At 41.0% G+C, this 18,469-nt stretch overlaps 2 protein-coding genes across 4 annotated transcripts in view; one reads left to right on the top strand and one right to left on the bottom strand.

Moving 5' to 3' along the window:
* Nucleotides 1-6,690, top strand: part of pvalb6 (parvalbumin 6) — a 37,012-nt gene extending 30,322 nt beyond the window's left edge. For all 3 annotated transcript variants that reach the window (XM_061847165.1, XM_061847164.1, XM_061847166.1), the window contains exons 2-5: nt 4,556-4,621; nt 4,789-4,921; nt 5,053-5,162; nt 6,206-6,690. In XM_061847165.1, coding sequence (XP_061703149.1) covers nt 4,561-4,621; nt 4,789-4,921; nt 5,053-5,162; nt 6,206-6,231 — 330 coding nt within the window. In that variant the 5' untranslated portion in view covers nt 4,556-4,560 and the 3' untranslated portion in view covers nt 6,232-6,690. The remainder of the gene's footprint in view (nt 1-4,555; nt 4,622-4,788; nt 4,922-5,052; nt 5,163-6,205) is intronic.
* Nucleotides 6,691-7,290: 600 nt separating this feature from the next.
* baiap2l2a (BAR/IMD domain containing adaptor protein 2 like 2a) lies at nt 7,291-18,469 on the bottom strand. Its single transcript, XM_061847163.1, has 14 exons — nt 18,352-18,469; nt 18,105-18,180; nt 16,538-16,624; nt 14,818-14,879; nt 14,639-14,710; nt 14,425-14,505; nt 13,494-13,625; nt 12,121-12,219; nt 11,699-11,765; nt 11,264-11,468; nt 11,061-11,126; nt 9,879-10,050; nt 8,291-8,331; nt 7,291-8,018 (listed from the first exon to the last, which is right to left on the bottom strand). The coding sequence occupies exons 1-14, from the start codon at nt 18,403-18,405 to the stop codon at nt 7,940-7,942; spliced, it is 1,293 nt and encodes a 430-aa protein (XP_061703147.1). The 5' UTR covers nt 18,406-18,469; the 3' UTR covers nt 7,291-7,939.

Raw genomic sequence — 18,469 nt, 5'->3', positions numbered from 1 at the left:
TCGTGTACTGTATATTATTTTTTTATTTTTGTGTGGTGTATGTCTGTCTGCAGTTGTTTGTGCGTTCTTCAGCATCAGTGGGAATTGCAGTTACCTTTCATTACATTGGCTCAGGTCATTTGAGAATCAATTATGCAGATATTATGCAATTCGGAGTAGCTCCATAGCAAAAGAAATCATCCCCTGGGTTCGAGAAATAAGAGCCTGCCGGAGCAGACACGCGCGGGGAGGGGGTACTGATTGACAATGACACGGTAAATTGACAATATTACACTACAGTGTGAAAAAAGAAATTCCGGCTTCGTGATAACATGAAAGAAAAATACTTTTGAATCTGTGATCAAACATTTTTAAAATCATTGAGTTGTTAGAATGCATTTGAAGGTTTTTTTTTTTTTTTTGCTTCATTTAGGTGAATCACCACAGACGTGGATTAAATCCATTCTGAGGATTTGCCTTGACTTATTATTTGAAAACACGCTCTCTGCTCTTGAGCCCATTACTTTAAATGCACTCAATGACTACATCAATGAAAGTGCCTAAATGTTATGTAAACACCGTTTTTGTTGCCTCAATAAAGTTTGCTGAAACAGAGTCACTCTCTATTTGATTTTCTACTTTTTACTCACCTGTAATACTAAATTTAGGGCTTTAATAAGGGCAATGGATGGCTCAATGGAAGATATCTGATGTAGCGTAACATATGAATTTACAGTGAAGAAAATGAGTATTTGTACACCCTGCTATATTGTAATTTCTTCCACTTAGACATCATGGAGGGGTCTGAAATTTTCATCATAGGTGCATGTCCACTGTGAGAGAGATAATCTAAAAAGTAGTGGAGCCCCATGCAAGATGTCACCTCGTGGGGTCTCAGTGATCCTTAGAAAGGTGAGGAATCAGCCAAGGACTACACGAGAGGACTTGGCACGGAAGGTTCCCCTGCTTAAACCGGCAAATGTCAAGTTTGCCAATGACCATTTGGATGATACAGAGGAGTCATGGGAGAAAAGGTCTTGTGGTCAGATGAGGAGACTAAAATTGAACTTTTTGTCATAATTCCACTTACCGTGTTTGGAGGAAGACAAATGATGAGTTCCATCCTAAGAACGCATCCATCCCTACTGTGAAGCATGGGGGTGGTAGCATCATGCTTTGGGGGTGAATTTCTGTGCATGGGACAGGACGACTGCACTGTATTAAGGAGAGGATGACCGAGGCCATGTATTGTGAGATTTTGGGGAACAACCCCTTTCCCTCAGTCATAGCATTGAGGATGGGTCGTGGCTGGGTCTTTCAACTTGACAATGACCCGAAGCACACAGCCAGGAAAACCAAGGAGTGGCTCCGTAAGAAGTTTATCAAGGTTCTGGCGTGGCCTAGCCGGTTTCCAGACCTAAACCCAATAGAAAATATTTGGAGGGAGCTGAAAATCCGTGTGGAATGGGCCAAAATCCCTCCTGCAGTGTATGCAAACCTGGTGAGCAACTACAGGAAACGTTTGACCTCTGTAATTGCAAACAAAGGCTACTGGACCAAATATTATCACTGGTTTTGTCAGGTGTTCAAATACTTATTTGCAGCTGTGTCACACAATCGTTAAAAAAATCATACATTGTGATTTCTGGATTTTTCTTTAGATTATCTCTCTCACAGTGGACATGCACCTACAATGAAAATTTCAGACCCCCCCATGATTTTTAAGTTGGAGAACTTGCAATATAGCAGGGTGTTCAAATACTTATTTTCGTCACTGTTTGTAATATAACGATTTTTTTTTCAACGGGGTCAGCTCGAATGCACATGAAACAAAAATGGTTTCCAATCTAATAGTCTGTGTTCGTAAAACCAACTTTTAAACAGTCAAACAGTTGGAAGGTGTTCATATGCATTTTCAAAAGTGGCTTTCAGCTGATTTTCTTGAAGGCTTGTAAATGTACTGTGTAATGTTATGATGTCACATTTGCGTTCTCAAACATTAATAGGCAAGAATATACAAAAACTCAACATTATGGTCATTTCTTCTTCTTCTTCAAAAAAAGATATTTTCGACGCATTCTTCCATTGTTATTTTAAACATCAAGTCTTGTTCTGAGTTTAAACCTCAGCTATGTGCAACAACAACAGCTGGACCATAATGAGTCTTCATGAGGTCCTATTACTGTACCGGTAAATAAATTCTCATTGACGTTAGCCATTTCTGCTGGGAACTCAGTGGCTTAAGTTATTTAGGAATAGTTCAATCGTCTCTTCATTTTAGACCGGATTGTTTCTGCTCCCCCAAGCACCTTTTATGCTATAGGTCACAAAAGGAGGTTGGGCTGCTAATAATAAAAGATTGAACCTGCGCCCACGCAAGTTAAGTAGTGTTGGCTATTGATCCAAGTGTGCAGCCCTGGGTCACCGAAGCAGATAGCAACTAGAACATACCTCGAGAAGCTCATGTATCACCTGCTGGGATATAAAAAATGAAGGAAACAAAGGCACATCAAAGGGAGCTCACCTTTATAATCAATGTCTTTAAAAGATTGTGCATGGGTAATTGCTCCTATTATCTGCAGACAAACACATTAACTCACTTCTACTGGGTCTTTAAATGTGTTTGAATTTCATTCAACTCCACATCCACTCACTAACGACGGCGACCGATAACGCAATGAGCTATTCAAATAATAAATGTGCAGTACAATTAAAGATATTAACGCCATGATTAAATGGGCTCACCACAACTCAAAATTGCAAAATTCTGCTAAATCGTGGTCCTACTATACACATTTGGGGATTGTCATCAAAACAACAAAACTAGTATTGACACAGGAATTCGTTTCCTGCCCTATAATTTTAATTTGAATATACTTATCAAACAAGCTCAGGGTGGGGAAGTTGTTTTTCCCGCCAGTGTCAGCACAGTTGTATTGATTGCTAATCTAGAAAAGGAGGAAAACTGCAAGCCACCAAAGGCTTCCTGAAGGCTGAAGACGTTTTTGTCCGCATCCTACTTAAAGAGTATGTTTGTGTTTAGGCTTATTAAGGAGAAGAGCACACCCGTCAAAGTCACAGGAGGGTGAGACCTTCATCAGGGGCGATATGGTTGCGTCACAGCCAAGGCAGCCAAACCGCAGTTCCACCTTTTACTGGGGAACCCGTGGGTGTCTGTGTGTATACTACTCACTGACACACATTTTTGAATGACTATAAATCCAGAACTGACAAATCTAAGTAAAATTAAATTGCAAGATAATGTGGTTGCACACTGTCTTAAAATTGAGGACATGGCTGTAGTCAGTCCGGGAACATTTGTAACCACTTAATGTGTCTTCTATTAACACCAAATAAAGTTCGGCTGTTCCAGTACACTTTTTTCAGCTCCAAAACATGATGCTGCCTCCACTATACTTATTATGTAGTGTACTAAACACACTGTAGTATTTGCATGGTGTTTTTCAGGAGATGAGTGGTATTGTGCTTCCGGCAAACAAACCTTTTGGAATTATGGTTTGAAAGTTCACCTTGGTGACACGGTGGATCAGCTGGTAATGCGTTGGCCTCACAGTTCTGAGGTCAGGGGTTCAATCCCGGACCCGCCTATGTGGAGTTTGCATGTTCTCGCCGTGCTTACGTGGGTTTTCTCCGGGCACTCCGGTTTCCTCCCACATCCCAAAAACATGCAAGATTAATTGGACATTCTAAAATTGCCCCAAGGTGTGATTCTGAGTGCGGCTGTTTGTCTCTATGTGCCCTGCGATTGGCTGGCAACCAGTTTAGGGTGTACTCTGCCTCCTGCTCGTTGATACCGGGGATAGGCTCCAGAACTCCTGTGACTCTTGTGAGGATAAGTGGCTAAAAAAATGGATGGGTGGATGGATGGAAGTTCAGCTTTATTTTAAAATTTTTGCAAAAGCATTCTTGAGATTTCGTAAAGGCGGGTAAGAAAATGTGCATAATCTTGTGTCTGGCAAAAACACAGTTATAGAGGGTGAGCACATTTGTGCAAATGAATCATCTCAATTGTTCAGGTGAATTCGATTGAGTGCCCTAGGTTATAGGTCACACTAAAGGTGGAAAATATTTTTGATTTTTTTTATATCACAAAAACCTGGGAATTGAAGTGGGGTGTGTAGACTTTTCATTCCCATTAAAGTAAGGGGAATTTGCGTCATCAGGATCGGGATGGTAAAGTCTCACTCGGTATTTCCGAGACAGCTGAAGACTCAGATGGTGCGTTCAATCCCTGCTGACTTGGCCTCCCGCCCTCCGCCCTGCTTTCATCTGCAGTGGCTCTATGATACGGCACAAATAAAACGTTATACTCGTATAAACGCTGCTGACTGCCATCTGTGCCTCGTCCCTCGACTGCTTCATTGTACCAACAAACCACGTATCAGAACCATTCCTGCTTTAGTGGCTTCCTCAATGTTTCTCATTCATTCATTCCACAATTCATCACCTCTAGCGCGTGAGGGCAGTACAATACAACAACAGCCAGCAGCCAGCTCTCCTTCATATGACCTTCACTTTGACCTCATCCCATTGTCTCTTTTTTTCAATCCAACAGTCAAAATGGCGATGAACAGCATCCTCAACGCTGACAACATCAAGAAAGCACTCGATGCATTTGCAGGTACAAATTTGTTTAAACTGAAGCTTTGATCAGCTGCGATCAAGATTTTTTATTTTTCGATTCCTACAGGAAATAATTATCAGATAATTCCAACTGAAGTTTACGTAGAGCTTATATTGCTGATACTTTGGTAATGCTATTATTCTATTCTATATTTGTGTTTGCAGTGGCTGACTCTTTTGACCACAAGAAGTTTTTCGAGATGATTGGCCTGAAAAACAAGTCCTCTGACGAGGTGAAGAAAGTCTTCACGGTGCTGGACGCTGACAACAGCGGCTTTATAGAGGAGGAGGAACTCAAGTAAGAGTAACACGAACGTCGATGAGAAAAGTTCCACAAAGAAATAAATCCTCAACACCATTATTACATGGTACAGCAATATAAACATGTCCATTCTTGTTTTTTTGTTTTTTTTTTTTTAATCCGTTCAGATTTGTCCTGAAGGGCTTTGCCAAAGATGGCAGGGACCTGACAGATAAGGAGACCAAAACATTTTTACATGCAGCCGACAAGGACGGAGACGGCAAGATCGGCATTGACGGTAAACGACAAATTAGATGAATTTGTGTGTCTCACCAGGTCACAGGATGAGAATATGTGATAAATACAGTGGACCCTCACAATAGAATCTGTTACAGAAACGCTGCTTTCTAGAGCCCAATTGTTGCCCTCTTTAAAACGTTTTTAAAAGTAGCTTCGCAACTGTCATACACTTTTAAAAATTGATTACACACTGATGTTAGTAAGACTGCACTCAGTCTTAACTGAAGAAGTCCTATCGAGTAAGTATACTAATTTATGGAAAAGATGAGCCTGATTTAAACTGGTTAAATGTTACGCAAGTGTAAAAAGTTGAGCTAATCAAATTCTAACAAGGCGGCACGGTGGATAGCTAGTAAAGCGTTGGCCTCACAGTTCTGAGGACCCAGGTTTGATCCCGGCCCCGCCTGTGTGGAGTTTGCGTGTTCTCCTCGTGCCTGCGTGGTTTTTCTCCGGGCACTCCGGTTACCTCCCACATCCCAAAAACATGCAACATTAATTGGACACTCTAAAAATTGCCCCTAAGTGTGATTGTGAGTGCGGCTGTTTCTCTCCATGTGTGCTGCGATTGGCTGGCAACCAGTTCTGGGTGTACCCTGCCTCCTGCCTGTTGACAGCTGGGATAGGCTCCAGCACTCCTCGCGGCCCTCGTGAGAAAAAGCAGCAAAAGAAAATGGATGGATGGATGGAAATTCTAACAACAAGAAACTTCATAACAATGGTGACGAGAGAGTAAACTTGCATCACCTAACTTTGTATATTCTTGTGTGCTCCTCACATTCCTCTTCTCTTAACACCCATGAGGGTTGACCATCAACCCCCCCCCCCCCTTTTGGAAAAGATATGTAAACCATGCCCGGAGAGCTAATCCTCATCTGATATCATTAATAGCCGCACAGTTCTTTCCCATAATTGTCTGTCGTATTAGAGGCATTGAAATTTAAAGGCAATACGGTAGAAGGCATTTTCAGAAAACGTTGATGTAATTGACGTGGAATGATCCAAGATCCTCTAACTACATTTTTTCCCCCTCTTCTTTTGTAGAGTTTACCGCCCTCGTGAAAGAATAGTCACCCGTGCGGGCTGGCTTTTGAAGACCTCCTGACCATCGCCGCATCCTGACCCCATTTCCTCATCCTTTTGACTGCACAATAAACCTCCCAACACCTAAACACACAACACACACTCACTCACACACACACACGCACACATATATAATGGCCCAAAGCCACATTGCATTCATCCCATCTTATCCTTTTGATACAAACTGTTCTTGTTTGTGCTTATGTATAGATAAAAACATGCCTGCAGGACTAGACCTCGCATTATAAAGCAAAGTAGTAACGTGAAGAGATTGTAAGTGAGATAACCTATTTTCCCTCTGTGCTTCACTCTCTAATTTATCATTTTAATTTTCTCAGCCAGTGCTGCTGCACCTCCCACCTCCCGAAACTCCCAAATCAACATTCTATTCATCTATCCCGTATCCATCCGGTAATGAGATGTATTAATGTCATGCCATGAGAAGAAAGAGGTTAAGCTGTGAATGAAAATAAACATGACTAAAATGAAGATGACAATAACTCCCTGTTAGTCTTCTGTTTGCGGAATCAATGGATGTGATTTTACCGCTCTTTGGTTTTTACACTTTTTCCTCAAACAGAGCAACTGAAAAACAAGTCGACAGCAACCTCATGAAGTATTAAGCGATGCACTTCAAAGAGCTCGCGAAAGGCATCACATAAAAACAAAACCCGTAATATTATCCCATGTACCAGAGGTGCCGGGCTAATTTAACAGAACCATACTTTGAAGCCATTAGCACAATTGGATTCATACTGAGGTTCAATTTGGGTTAAGTATCCCCAATGGAACCGCCAAACAGGCAATGTGGGATCTTCTTTTGTAGGCCAATTTACTGCCTGAGCAAATAAAACGGAGAGTCCAGTCATATCGAGGCGACCGGCGGAGAAACGCTTTGATTCACATTGTTGCATCACACGAGGAACACGAGACAAAATGACTGAACGTGCAAATGTTGAAATGGCTCTTCAGCAAACACCATTTATTGGGAAATAGTAACACTACATTCTAATTATGACCAATACACAGTCGTTAATATTCCCCATTATACAAAAACGATCTCATTATTACACTTTTACATTCCAGACTGTGTAGATATTTAAGATTTTAAGCAACTTCTTAGAACTTTCATTAACCTTTGGCAGAGTTTGGTTTGTCCAATTGCTATTTAGGTGAGAACATACAGAGACGCAAGGCAGAGCCATAGTGCAACGGCAATGAACACTACTAAATAAAACAGAAAAACTGAGAGTTCATTGGCATCAAGCCTGGAGATTTTAAAAGAATTAAAATTTGAAGGCTGAGCATTTCAAACATATAATGATAATGCTCAATACAAACAAAACAAAATCCCTCAAATATGAAATTTAGCCAAAGATTGGGAAAAAGTATACTTGTTGCTAGGACAGTGGTGATGCCCCCTGCTGGTTATTAGTGGTAAAGTACATTGGTTCATATTTACCCGACCGAAAAAAATAAGTACAATGCTGGAGAAAGAATTCTAGTCCTGTTTAAGAACATGGATAACGACTGACAATACCATTTTGCTAACAAGAAAAACTAGAATGCCAACGTACAAGTCTGAGCAGAATAGGAAAAAAAAATTGAATATCGACCGCTGCAAAAGGAACTGCATCACGAGTGGAGAATCATCAAACATAATTCATTATTATTTTTTTTTTAAATAAAATGACATTAGCGATAAAGACGAGGCGCTGACCTGTCATTCGTGGATGTAGGTTTCAACTTAACTGTTGCAAATGGGTTTGTGCCCCTATAAGAGAAAGAGTGGGAAAAAAAAGAGGGAGAATGGTTGAAGCAGCAGAAAAGGGGAATCCATCACTTTATCTGAAAATGAAGCAATGAAGTTAGGTTGCCTGAATTGAAATTATAGTCGGACTACAAAATCAATTCAAATTGTTTAAAAAAAGGTAAAGCACCATTCAGATAAGTATCAAGACTAATGTATGATGATTTCATCTGGTGTAGAACATGCAGAGCCACCTTATTAACATCTCATTCGCCTTGATGGACTTTTTGACTTACCTCGGAAAGAGTTCTGGTTTTGAGCTTTGTGGCTGGGATTGCTGCAAGAAAAAAAAAAAAAAAAAAGAAAAACATTAGAATAGTTTCCTTGAGTGAAGGAAATTGCATTAGGACTAAAAAAATTTCAGTTTCCAACATCGGACACTCGACCGGTTCTCTCCACTCTCCTTCACACTGCTCATACAATATGCGTTGTGTGTCCAGCATGCGCCTCCACACACGTGCATGCACAACTCACGGAGGACAAAGAAAATTCACATCACAAAAGTGATGGATACTGCAAACCATGCACCGATAAATATTAAACCAAGAGTGGTTTCCAAAAACACAACAGAATTGTATTTCTGGTGTAAACACAGTACAACGTACTGTGTGCCAGCACGATTGCTCCACACACACCTAGACACACGCGCGCGCAAACTTCCTGACTCATACACTGTCAGCAGCTGGAGCTTCCACCCTGCATCCACCAGAACGCGGGATGAGGTGACATGGAGAACAGCACCTTGCCACAGTGCCCCTGCTGGACAGAGAGGTACATTGCAACGAAAGGCTTGACCTGTTTGTTCACGAGGGCCAGCAAGGCTCTCTCTGCTGGCCTAAACAGAAACACTGAACTACATTCACCACTTAAATTATGATACTCATTTCCATGAAATTGAATTAATTTATTCTCTACAGTCCATTTTTTCTCATTTTGTAGTGTTTCTCTTGGCTATTCTGCCTGGGGCCTTTGCGATCAGGAGGGCAGGCCCAAGCAACTCAAACAATATTTGCAATGTGTTCCTTTCACCATTCAGACTTTCAAATTTGCCTCACAGGGTCAGATAAACAGTCCAACAAAAATGTCAGGATTTTTCTGTCTTTTGATTGGCTGGTCTGAGCAAAACTTGTCTCAGATGGACTAGAAAATATGCCTGAAGGAAGATGCATATATGTATAAATACTTTTGATAATCAGCACTTTTGGTGAATGTTCAATTTATTTTTTTGTTTTTGTCAAATTATTAGATACATATTGATTCTGAACAGAAACGACGATGCACGCGGCCCATGTTTTTAAATTGCATTATTGTTGGTTTCATCCAATTGAAATGCAATAGTTGTGATATCCAGTTCAGGGTGTAGTCCGCCTTTTGCCCAAAGCTAGCTGGGATAGGCTCCAGCTCTCCCGTGACCCTTGTGAGGATAAGCGGGTTGGCTAATGGATGGCTGGATGGATAGTTGATATTTTTTCAAGAGGTGGTACAGTAAATGCCCATTGAAGGTTCATGTACCAAATACATGCCCCACCACTTCCCTTTACATACAGAGTTCATAAACACTCGTTTTCTCTTTGTTCGTCCTTGCGTTGGTCGGATTTAAAAAATAACAACTGTGAGTAAGATTATCGAAAGTATAATTTGGGTACATTCCAATGTAAGGATTTCATTCACAACAGATGGTTCATTCATTTGTGATTTTTTCTTCATGCATTACTAAAGACAAAAGTGATGGATGGCCTTCTTCTGAAAAGAAAAATATAGCATGTGAAGCCATCGTAGTAGATTCAATCAAAGCCATCAATGATAATTGATAGATTGTGCTACCTTTTTTTCTGGATGAGGCTGCGTCCCCCTGTCAGGTGTGCCCGTTTGCATCTGAGAGTATCTATTTGAGGATTGCGATAGCAGAGGTGGAGGAGGCGGCGGTGGCGTGTTTGTTCCTGCTGTGTCCGAGCGGCTGCTCACACTGCTGCTGCTTCCTCCCCGGAGAGCGGGACTACAAAAAAAAAAAAAAAAAACCACTCATGTGAAATAAAATCACAATAATACAAGTTCATTTCACACATGTTTCTAAGTGTAAAAAGTCTTGCGTATTCGTGTTTGGAGAAGTGTCTGATGCTTTAATCGGTAGCTCGGTGACGAAGAGCCAACCCCACAAGAAATAATCCAAACGATGGTTTTAGTATCTTAAAGGGGTTTGGTTGCACTTTGCATTTTGGATAACTGGCCCTGGGTGTCATGGTGACGCAAAACTGTAATCTCATTGGTACAGTAGAGAGGCCAGGGTGAGCGGTGATTCACATCCAAGACGGAGGGCTGAGTTTAAAAAGTGTGCAGGTACTTCCCGTACTTGATCTACAATAAAGTAGAACATCTGGGTATGACAGGTATCCATGGTGGATGAAGTATATTTAAGATCAAAACTCCTTGTGGCATTCCTCAAGGCGCTGGGTCACCCAAATATCTTAATTGGTTCATATGATTATTCAAGCCCTGATTATTGGTCCAATAAATTCAATTGGGACAGCCTGGGGAAAGTGACACAATTAGTCTGTGTGAAAGAAACTCTTATGCAGAATTTCATACTTCTGAATGTTACAACCCATTAACTATTGCATACAGTATATCATCTGTACATCACATGTACCAAAAACAGTTCCAGGGGCTCCTTCTAAGAAGAATTATAGTTTTAAGGCTTACTGATGCCCTTGATTATCCTCCAAGTATTATTACATCCAGTCACGTTTCAACTTGTAATGGATTGATACGGACAGATCAAAGTTGGGACATCTGACGCTCTCCAAATGATTAAGAAAAGATTCCCATTTGACTGAGGCTAATGAGACTGAAGTTCCCTCCAGATGAGGACGACGGAACATGAATTCTAATTGGAAACCTTTCCATGATCCACAAAATCTGCTGTTGTTTTTTTCTTTTTTTTTTTTTTTTTTTTTACTGAAGAATTATGCACTTTAGTTTGCTTTTTTTCTACAAATGTTTATTTACCCCGAATCAGCTCGCATCGGAGGGTCATCCGCGTCTTCCACGTAGGAGGCGGGGAACCATCCCTGACTGAAAATAGAGAACTCTGATGTTATTACTGTGGCTGGTAACATTAACAAAAACTGACAAGACACCCAGTCATGCCACAAAACACATTGAAAATTCACTAATAGAATAGCTAACTAACTAAAAAGAAGTCCACTCACCGTGAATTATTGCCCGCCGCACGGCCGTACAGCCAGCCGTTTTTGGGCTGCTGGACCAGCACGGTGATGGTCTCTCCCCTGGCAAAGTGCAGCAGGGTTGGATTGGAGCCAACGGGCTGATGGGCCACCCTGGCCCTCACCGATCTTCCCGCACCCCCCGTCGATTCACCGGTAGAACGGTATATGCTTCCCTGGGGGGACGGGGCTGGAAAGATCAAGAATCAAGCACACTGGGTGATGATATTTGTTAAAGGACATGAGCTGAAATTGATGTCTGCTTTCGCTCTGTTCCTGATCTGAAGCAAACAGACAGCAGAATTGTTTCATTTTCTTTTTTTTTTGAAAAAAGGGTGACTTAACAAGAATAAACCGTGGAGTGCTCTTTTTTTTTTCTTCAAAGCATTACATATTCCTACTCCCAAATGATTTTCTCACCTCTTGATGGTATTTTGCCGAGAGGCTGCTCTTCTCTGTTCTTCCAGTTTTCATGTCTTATCTGTGCCTGCATAGCTCCAAAAAATTGAAAATCAAAGTCGACGCATTGGCCATAAAACGATTAGGATCAGTCATCATTTAAATGCTTCAAGATAAGATACATATTGTTTTATTTATTCCAGAGAATCCGAGGTTATCACAATGCCAGGACTATAACTCGAGCCACCAGAGGGCACTCTAGCAGCAAAAATCAAACAGTACAGTACTTTCCTCTTTAACAGTCAGTGCAAGAATGAGATACAGGCCCAAGCGGTTCAGATCCATTCTTAGAAACAAAATAATAGCTCCCACGCGTCATGCATCTCCAAACCTGCATGAAAACGCTGCGAAGCCGACTCGTATCAACTCCGCCATGAACTCACATTGATCTCGGGGCCAGGCGGCCGTGTGGCATCCGATCCTCTGGTGGCGTTTACCTCCTCTCTCCAGTACTCAGCCTTCTGGTGGAGAGAACCTCCATTCTATCTCATAACCCACACAAAGCCAGAATGAGAACAGTGAGTCTACGTGTTTTCATCAAGAACGATGATGATGTTGAAAGAGTTGACAATGTGAAACATGAACTCATTAACCTGTAGTTGAGGTTAATTAATGCACACTTAGCGCCTGTACCCTAAAGGCATGAGCAGTTTTCCCACATATGAGTTGACTTGAGATACAATTATTTCACATGGCTACAAATGCATTGCATGGAGGGGAAGACTTGTTTCTCATTGCAACGAGAATGAGAAACTTTCTTATTACGTTACTCATTACAATGACAAACTTTCTCATTACAATGAGAAACAAGTTGCACCCCCCCCCATGTCCCTTTTGGCCCTAAAGTTTAGGGGCTCCATACATTGCATTACATCTACAATTTAAAACAAAGGACCTCGTGAAATTGAATATTTTGTACATGCACCCTTTTTTTTGCAGCCTCATAATCACATTAAGAGGCCCCGTAGCTCAGTGGTTAGAGCACTGGTTTGGTAAACCAGGGGTTGTGGGTTCGTATCCCACTGGGGGCTCCACTCCCTGAGAAGGGTTGCGTCAGGAAGGCCATCCGGTGTAAATATTGTGCCAAACATATATGTGCGTTCATCTGAGATGACACGCTGTGGTGACCTCGAAAGGGACAAGCCGAAAGAAACACACACAATCACATTAAGATTTAAAGATGAAAAATGAAAAAAATAAGCAATGATGTTTTGGTTATTGGAGATTTTGTATTAGTTTTGAGGGGAATGTAAGTGTAAATGGCCATTTCACTCGACATGCCCAATCTATTTGCACAGCTTTGAAATAACTTCTCGAGGCCATCACAAACGTGAAAAGTCAGACATTCAAATGTATTTAGCTCTTTTTTTCAGCTATATTAGAGCACAGCAGACGCTTACGACCCGAGTTCTCAGTTTGTCTGTGAAGAGATGAAAGAAAGAGGAGAAAGTCGAAAACAGGCACCTCCACCGTGATAAGGATGCTGCATCGCTGTCATCTTCTAATCTCCTGCTCTGCGGTTGACCCTCATTATAAAGAAGGCACATTTCCCCGCAGAGACTAATAATCGCTGACACAATCATTAGACATTATTGAGAATTCTCTTTTGAGCGTGTTCCTGTGATAGTCTTCCTGACAGCCCATGTAATGAACTACATGATGATTCTAAGCCATTGTGTACCAGCTGTCATTAACCTCAGAGTACAAGCCATAAAATAGTCCATTCTTTAATGCTATTCTGAAGGAAGATATTTACCTTATTCATGAGGCGGGACATGGACTGGATGAGGCCGCAGTGTTTCTCAGCCAGGAAGCGATATCTTCTCTCTTCCTCCTTTAGAGCCTCGCTGTATCTTTGCCGAAGGAACTGCAAATGCTCAGCACCGTCCTAAGGGTGTGCATGGTTGTCTGTAAATACTGCATACCTCATACACAATAGAGATCAAAACACAGGATTTACACCTTATGAATTAATGAAAAAAATTGGGATTTGAGTACAGTAACTCCCTTAGCAACCATGTGTTTGTATATGTAAGGCTTACCATAATATGTTGTATGCTAATTTCCTTGAGTCCTTCTATGACTGTCATATTCTGTGTTCGTATTAATCTGATGAATATTTAGTGTTACTATTAGCTAGTACTCTGAAATAGTACCAGTTCTAATACTGTTTCTAGAACTTTGTAGCATTTTCAGTTTCTTGCGAGTGAACCTTCCTTAGACAGATTTCAAAGGTTTGGTTGAAGAATTTGGTGATTAAATGTGTGACATTTAGGCAAAGATATGTAAACGTGCAACAATTTTGTCATTCGAGTCTAGCCTTGTGCTTAGCTGAGGACCGGTTGAGGGTGTATCCCGTCTCTCGTCTGAAGGTCGCTGGGATAGGGCCCAGTACGCCAGTGACCCTCGCGAGGAGAAGTGGTACAGAAAATGGATGGGTGGATGGATATTTGGGTCTTGTGTAAAATAAATTTAAACTGGGAGTTCCAAATAAAAAGCTTATCCTCCACAGTTTCATTGTGTACGATAACCACGTCATGTAGGCCCGGGGTCACCAACTTTTTTGAGGCTGAGCCTTTCTCCGTGAGCAATGATCGTATGAGGGGCTACATGACCTGTTTGTCCACAGGCCTCGCGTTGGTGACCCCTGCTGTAGGCTATATCGACAACGGTGTTGAGTTCCAAACCTGCGTAGCACCACGCCTCAGCTGTCTGTCCATACTTGCTGCCTGACTGTAGACACTCCTCTCATATTCTTTTCTGCTGCCCTGGGATGGACAAAGTTCCAATCAGGTACTTTGCTATCATCACAATCCCCAAATGGCAAGACAGTGACTTTTTTCCCCCCTTATCTCTTCTTATCTTAAGTTCCAAAGATTCCTCTGCATGAGCCTCACTCACTGATATGTAATCTTTGTCGAGTCTAACGTTATTGTCCATCTCCTGAAGAATGTCTTCATTGAACCATCTGAACTAGGAAAACGCAACGTGAACAATCAAAGATAAATGCAACAAAATCCTTAGAACATGTATTTTTCAGTTCACTATATGAAAGAGAGTGGAGTGATGAAGCAACTTACTACATCCTCCAGCTCCAAGGTGAGTTTCTTTTGGCTCTCAGCCATCTGAATCAGAACATCTCCTAAAAGATAAATACAGTATATAAGGAAGAAACAGTGAAACCTGTTTGTGGAAATATTTTCATGTATTCATGTCAACACTAGTATATGATATAGCAGGGGTCACCAACATGCCGCCCACACTCACTCGGTAGCTTGCAAGGACCACATGAGTGGCCCACAGGCTTGTCCTAAAAGTAGCTCACATGTGCAGGGACATCGTGATTTCCTAGCAATGTTAATTTATCGTCGATAAACAAAGAAAGAACACCATCTTCACATTGATGGATATAATTATTAATGACATAATTTAAAGTAATTTGACCAAATTTGTCATTTAAAAAGCATCAAACTGGTACTTCCTCAGATTCATCAATACCTGTGGGTGGGTGAGGGTGGGGTTCTTCGTCCTCATCGTGACTGTACAGTAACCCCAGGACACTCCTGACCTTGATTGTGCATGTTTAGCGGCGTCAATTCACTTGGTTGTTTCTGTTGCTATGAATACATGTCACATGGCTGCTCGTGGGGCTTATACACAACTCCTATGAATTTGCAAATTTCATAGCCTGTCCCCTCACTTGCACTCAGGTGCTAATGTATAACATGGCACCTCCCACCACATTCCAACTAGTTTCACTACCCTTGGCTGCATCTGTTCTTGTCCTGTCCCCATCTTCTCCTTTTCTATTCTACACGGTCCAGTTCCTTACTCAAAGGGTGTAGCACTACTGCTTGGTTAAAACTTTGGCTTGGTTGTGCAATGTTTTTTTCTTGTTCTTAGAGCTAGTATCCTGTCATGCCAGCTTTTTGCTCTTTCCTTTCTAATCTCTCTCTCTCCCCCCATCAGACCTTCTTCTGTCCGTCTGCAATTTACAATAAGAATCCATCATAAGCCAAATAACCACAGAGACAGTCTAAAAAAATTCCCCTGTGACACAGAAAAATTGTTCCAGCATAAAAAGATACACAGAACCTTGCATGATCAAGCAGTTGAGCAGAATGTATTATTATTATTTTTTTTAAGTACAGTTGCTCTCACTTTCATAAAGGTTGGTGACCCCTGGTATATACAATCGTACTATACACAATATTCAGTAAAAGTTATAATATTGCTGTCTGAGTGAGTAAAGCTGTATTTTTTTTCAAATTGAATTCATGTTTTTCCTACATTGGCTTCTTAAATTGTTTTAAAACATTGAACAATTCAGTCACATAATTCACATTTCAAATACTATTTACAAAACTTCCTGTTTTATTATGGCTGTGCTAAGTGAGCACTGTCAGCTACTGCATTTTCTCATCTGTAATACAAGGTACATGTTGTCCTCATGTCGGGATCTGACACCCAACACTCCTGGATAAATGACAAAAGAACTCACGGGTTGCCATGGACGCACGGGGGTCAATGGGTTTAATTGTACAATTGTTGCAGACGAATGCCTTGAAAGGCTGCAGTATAATTCTCTCACGGTTAAGAAATGACTTGTAAACCATAACCGGTAGATAACTGGACTGCGATCTCAGCTACCGAAGCACTTATTAGACCTACTTAATAAAACATATTGAAATTAATACGATAAAACACTCACATTCTGTACTGCCAGTGTAAAAATAAATTTTTGGTTCTGCCATTCACTGGTGATTGGATTAAAAGTCCCTTGTGCAAGCTTTCACTTACCGATGGAACGCGAGGACGTGGAGTGGAAGGCCTGCTCACCCATCTGTGAAAGTGCAGTGAAGTAAGCCTCACTTTTTACAGCCAGAGCTGGAAAAAAAATAAAGACATCATTTTAAATGAACCTTTCAGCAATGGCAAGTCAGAAGGTAGAGTTAATTGCATAGTAGTCATTTATTTACACTTAGCTACAGTAAGTATTTTCACTACAGTGCAACAATTGCTGTGATCCCTACAAAACTAATGAGATTTTGAATCATTTTGCATACATATTCTAACAAAGTCAAATCAATAGCACCGAGGGATGATCCAGGGTTGTCATGGCAATCTCGGATACGGCATGTTATTCAAAAGTGTTGTGAAAAGGAAAAAGCCCATTGTTGTTTAAGTACTCTTGTGGATGCAGGTGGCTGCAGAGCTTTGAGTATAACACAAATTGCGAGCTTAGACGACAAACACCAACGTATGAACCCCATGACAGCAGTGAAGATGATGCAAATGGAATTATATTGATCTAGAGTAAAACCCAAAGTTTAGATGAATGCATTTGAAAGAAAACAATAAACAGCTACAAGGGATACAAAATGTGTACACCAGGATTCAAATTCCAGATGTTCAAGACATAGGAAACGAGATAGAGATAAATCTCAAAACCTTTTTGAGTGATTAATGTGACTTTCAACCTGTAAGAAAATAATTGAGAGAATGGTTGCACAAGTGTGCACATCCTCATAAAGGCAGATGAGATGAGAGACCAAAGCCACTGATCTCATGTTAAATGTTGTGTCTCCGGCTAAATGGAAGTAAGCACAGACCTGTCGCCATGTAAATTGCCAAATCAGTGAAAGTTAGCTGTTCTAGTGTGCTCGACATATTTTGTATGAACATTTTACAGCACAAGCCACAGAGAGCGTCCACAGCAACAGAAGAATTTCATTGTTCATAAGTCTGGAGAGGGGTAAAAAAAAGAATTTCCAAGGGATTAAATATACTGTGGAACACATTAAGGCAGTCATCATCAAGCGGAGAAAACATGGCACCACAGAAACATTTCCAAGAACTGACTGACCATTTTGAAGCATCAAAATGGATGAAAAGAAGAAAACTTGTCAGTGAGGCCGCGTGCCAAGAAGCTGACACCAACATTTAAGGAGGTGCAGCAATTTCTGTCAAGTAAGGGCTGTTGAGTTCATGCCATGACACTCTCTTGTCTTTTTCATATTTTTTGGGCTATGGGAAAGGGTGGCAAGATGTAAGGAAGGCTGATTTTACAAGAAAACAGAGCTGCTGGATTACTGATAATGGAGTACTGAAACCAGAAATCCTCACGCCTTGGATACAAGCCTGCAATAGCAAACACTCCCAGCAAACATGGACTTTGGAATGAGGTTTCCTCAAAAGGATGGCTGATGTTTCAGTTTGTTTAGTTTATAGCACTCATAAATGAAGGCGTGTGAGCGGCATGCACAAAAGGAAGCAGGAAGTGAAAAAAAAAAAATCACATTTTGAAACATTTTTCCTCCCCGCTCTTCGCACTAGTTTCCTTATGCCGTCCTTCCTTATGTCTTACCTTGAAAAGCTCGGACGTAGCTGTGTCCTAGTGATACGAGATTTTGCAGGCCTGGGTTGAACTCATCCATCAAGCTCTGTTTAAAAAAATAAAATAAAGTAAAACAGGACAAACGAGAAACTTTGAAATCGAAATAATTGTATGGATACAAATTTGCATAACAGTCACGTCTCAGATGTGTAACTGAAAATCATTTTTTCTTGTTCCCAATTTAGTTACTTTCTTACAAAAAGTATTTGTTACTTACCGAGTAAATCTCCAAGGTTGACCGATGTACCTGCTCACTGTTCATTGCAGACATGTTGATATCCAAACTCGTGCAACTTGTTCCACACAACCCTATGAGAGCATCCAGTACTGAACTC

Source organism: Syngnathoides biaculeatus, chromosome 16 (genome assembly GCF_019802595.1).
Source record: "Syngnathoides biaculeatus isolate LvHL_M chromosome 16, ASM1980259v1, whole genome shotgun sequence".
NCBI lineage: Eukaryota > Metazoa > Chordata > Actinopteri > Syngnathiformes > Syngnathidae > Syngnathoides > Syngnathoides biaculeatus.
This window is presented reverse-complemented; position numbering and strand designations above follow the sequence as displayed.

Coding starts and splice junctions, on each gene's coding strand:
- baiap2l2a (XM_061847163.1), bottom strand. CDS start 18,405: ATGTCTGCAATGAACAGTGAGCAGGTACATCGGTCAACCTTGGAGATT. Junction 12,220..13,493: donor TGTCCCGCCTCATGAATAAG/GTAAATATCTTC, acceptor GTTATGAGATAG/AATGGAGGTTCTCTCCACCA. Junction 8,019..8,290: donor AAACCAGAACTCTTTCCGAG/GTAAGTCAAAAA, acceptor TTTCTCTTATAG/GGGCACAAACCCATTTGCAA.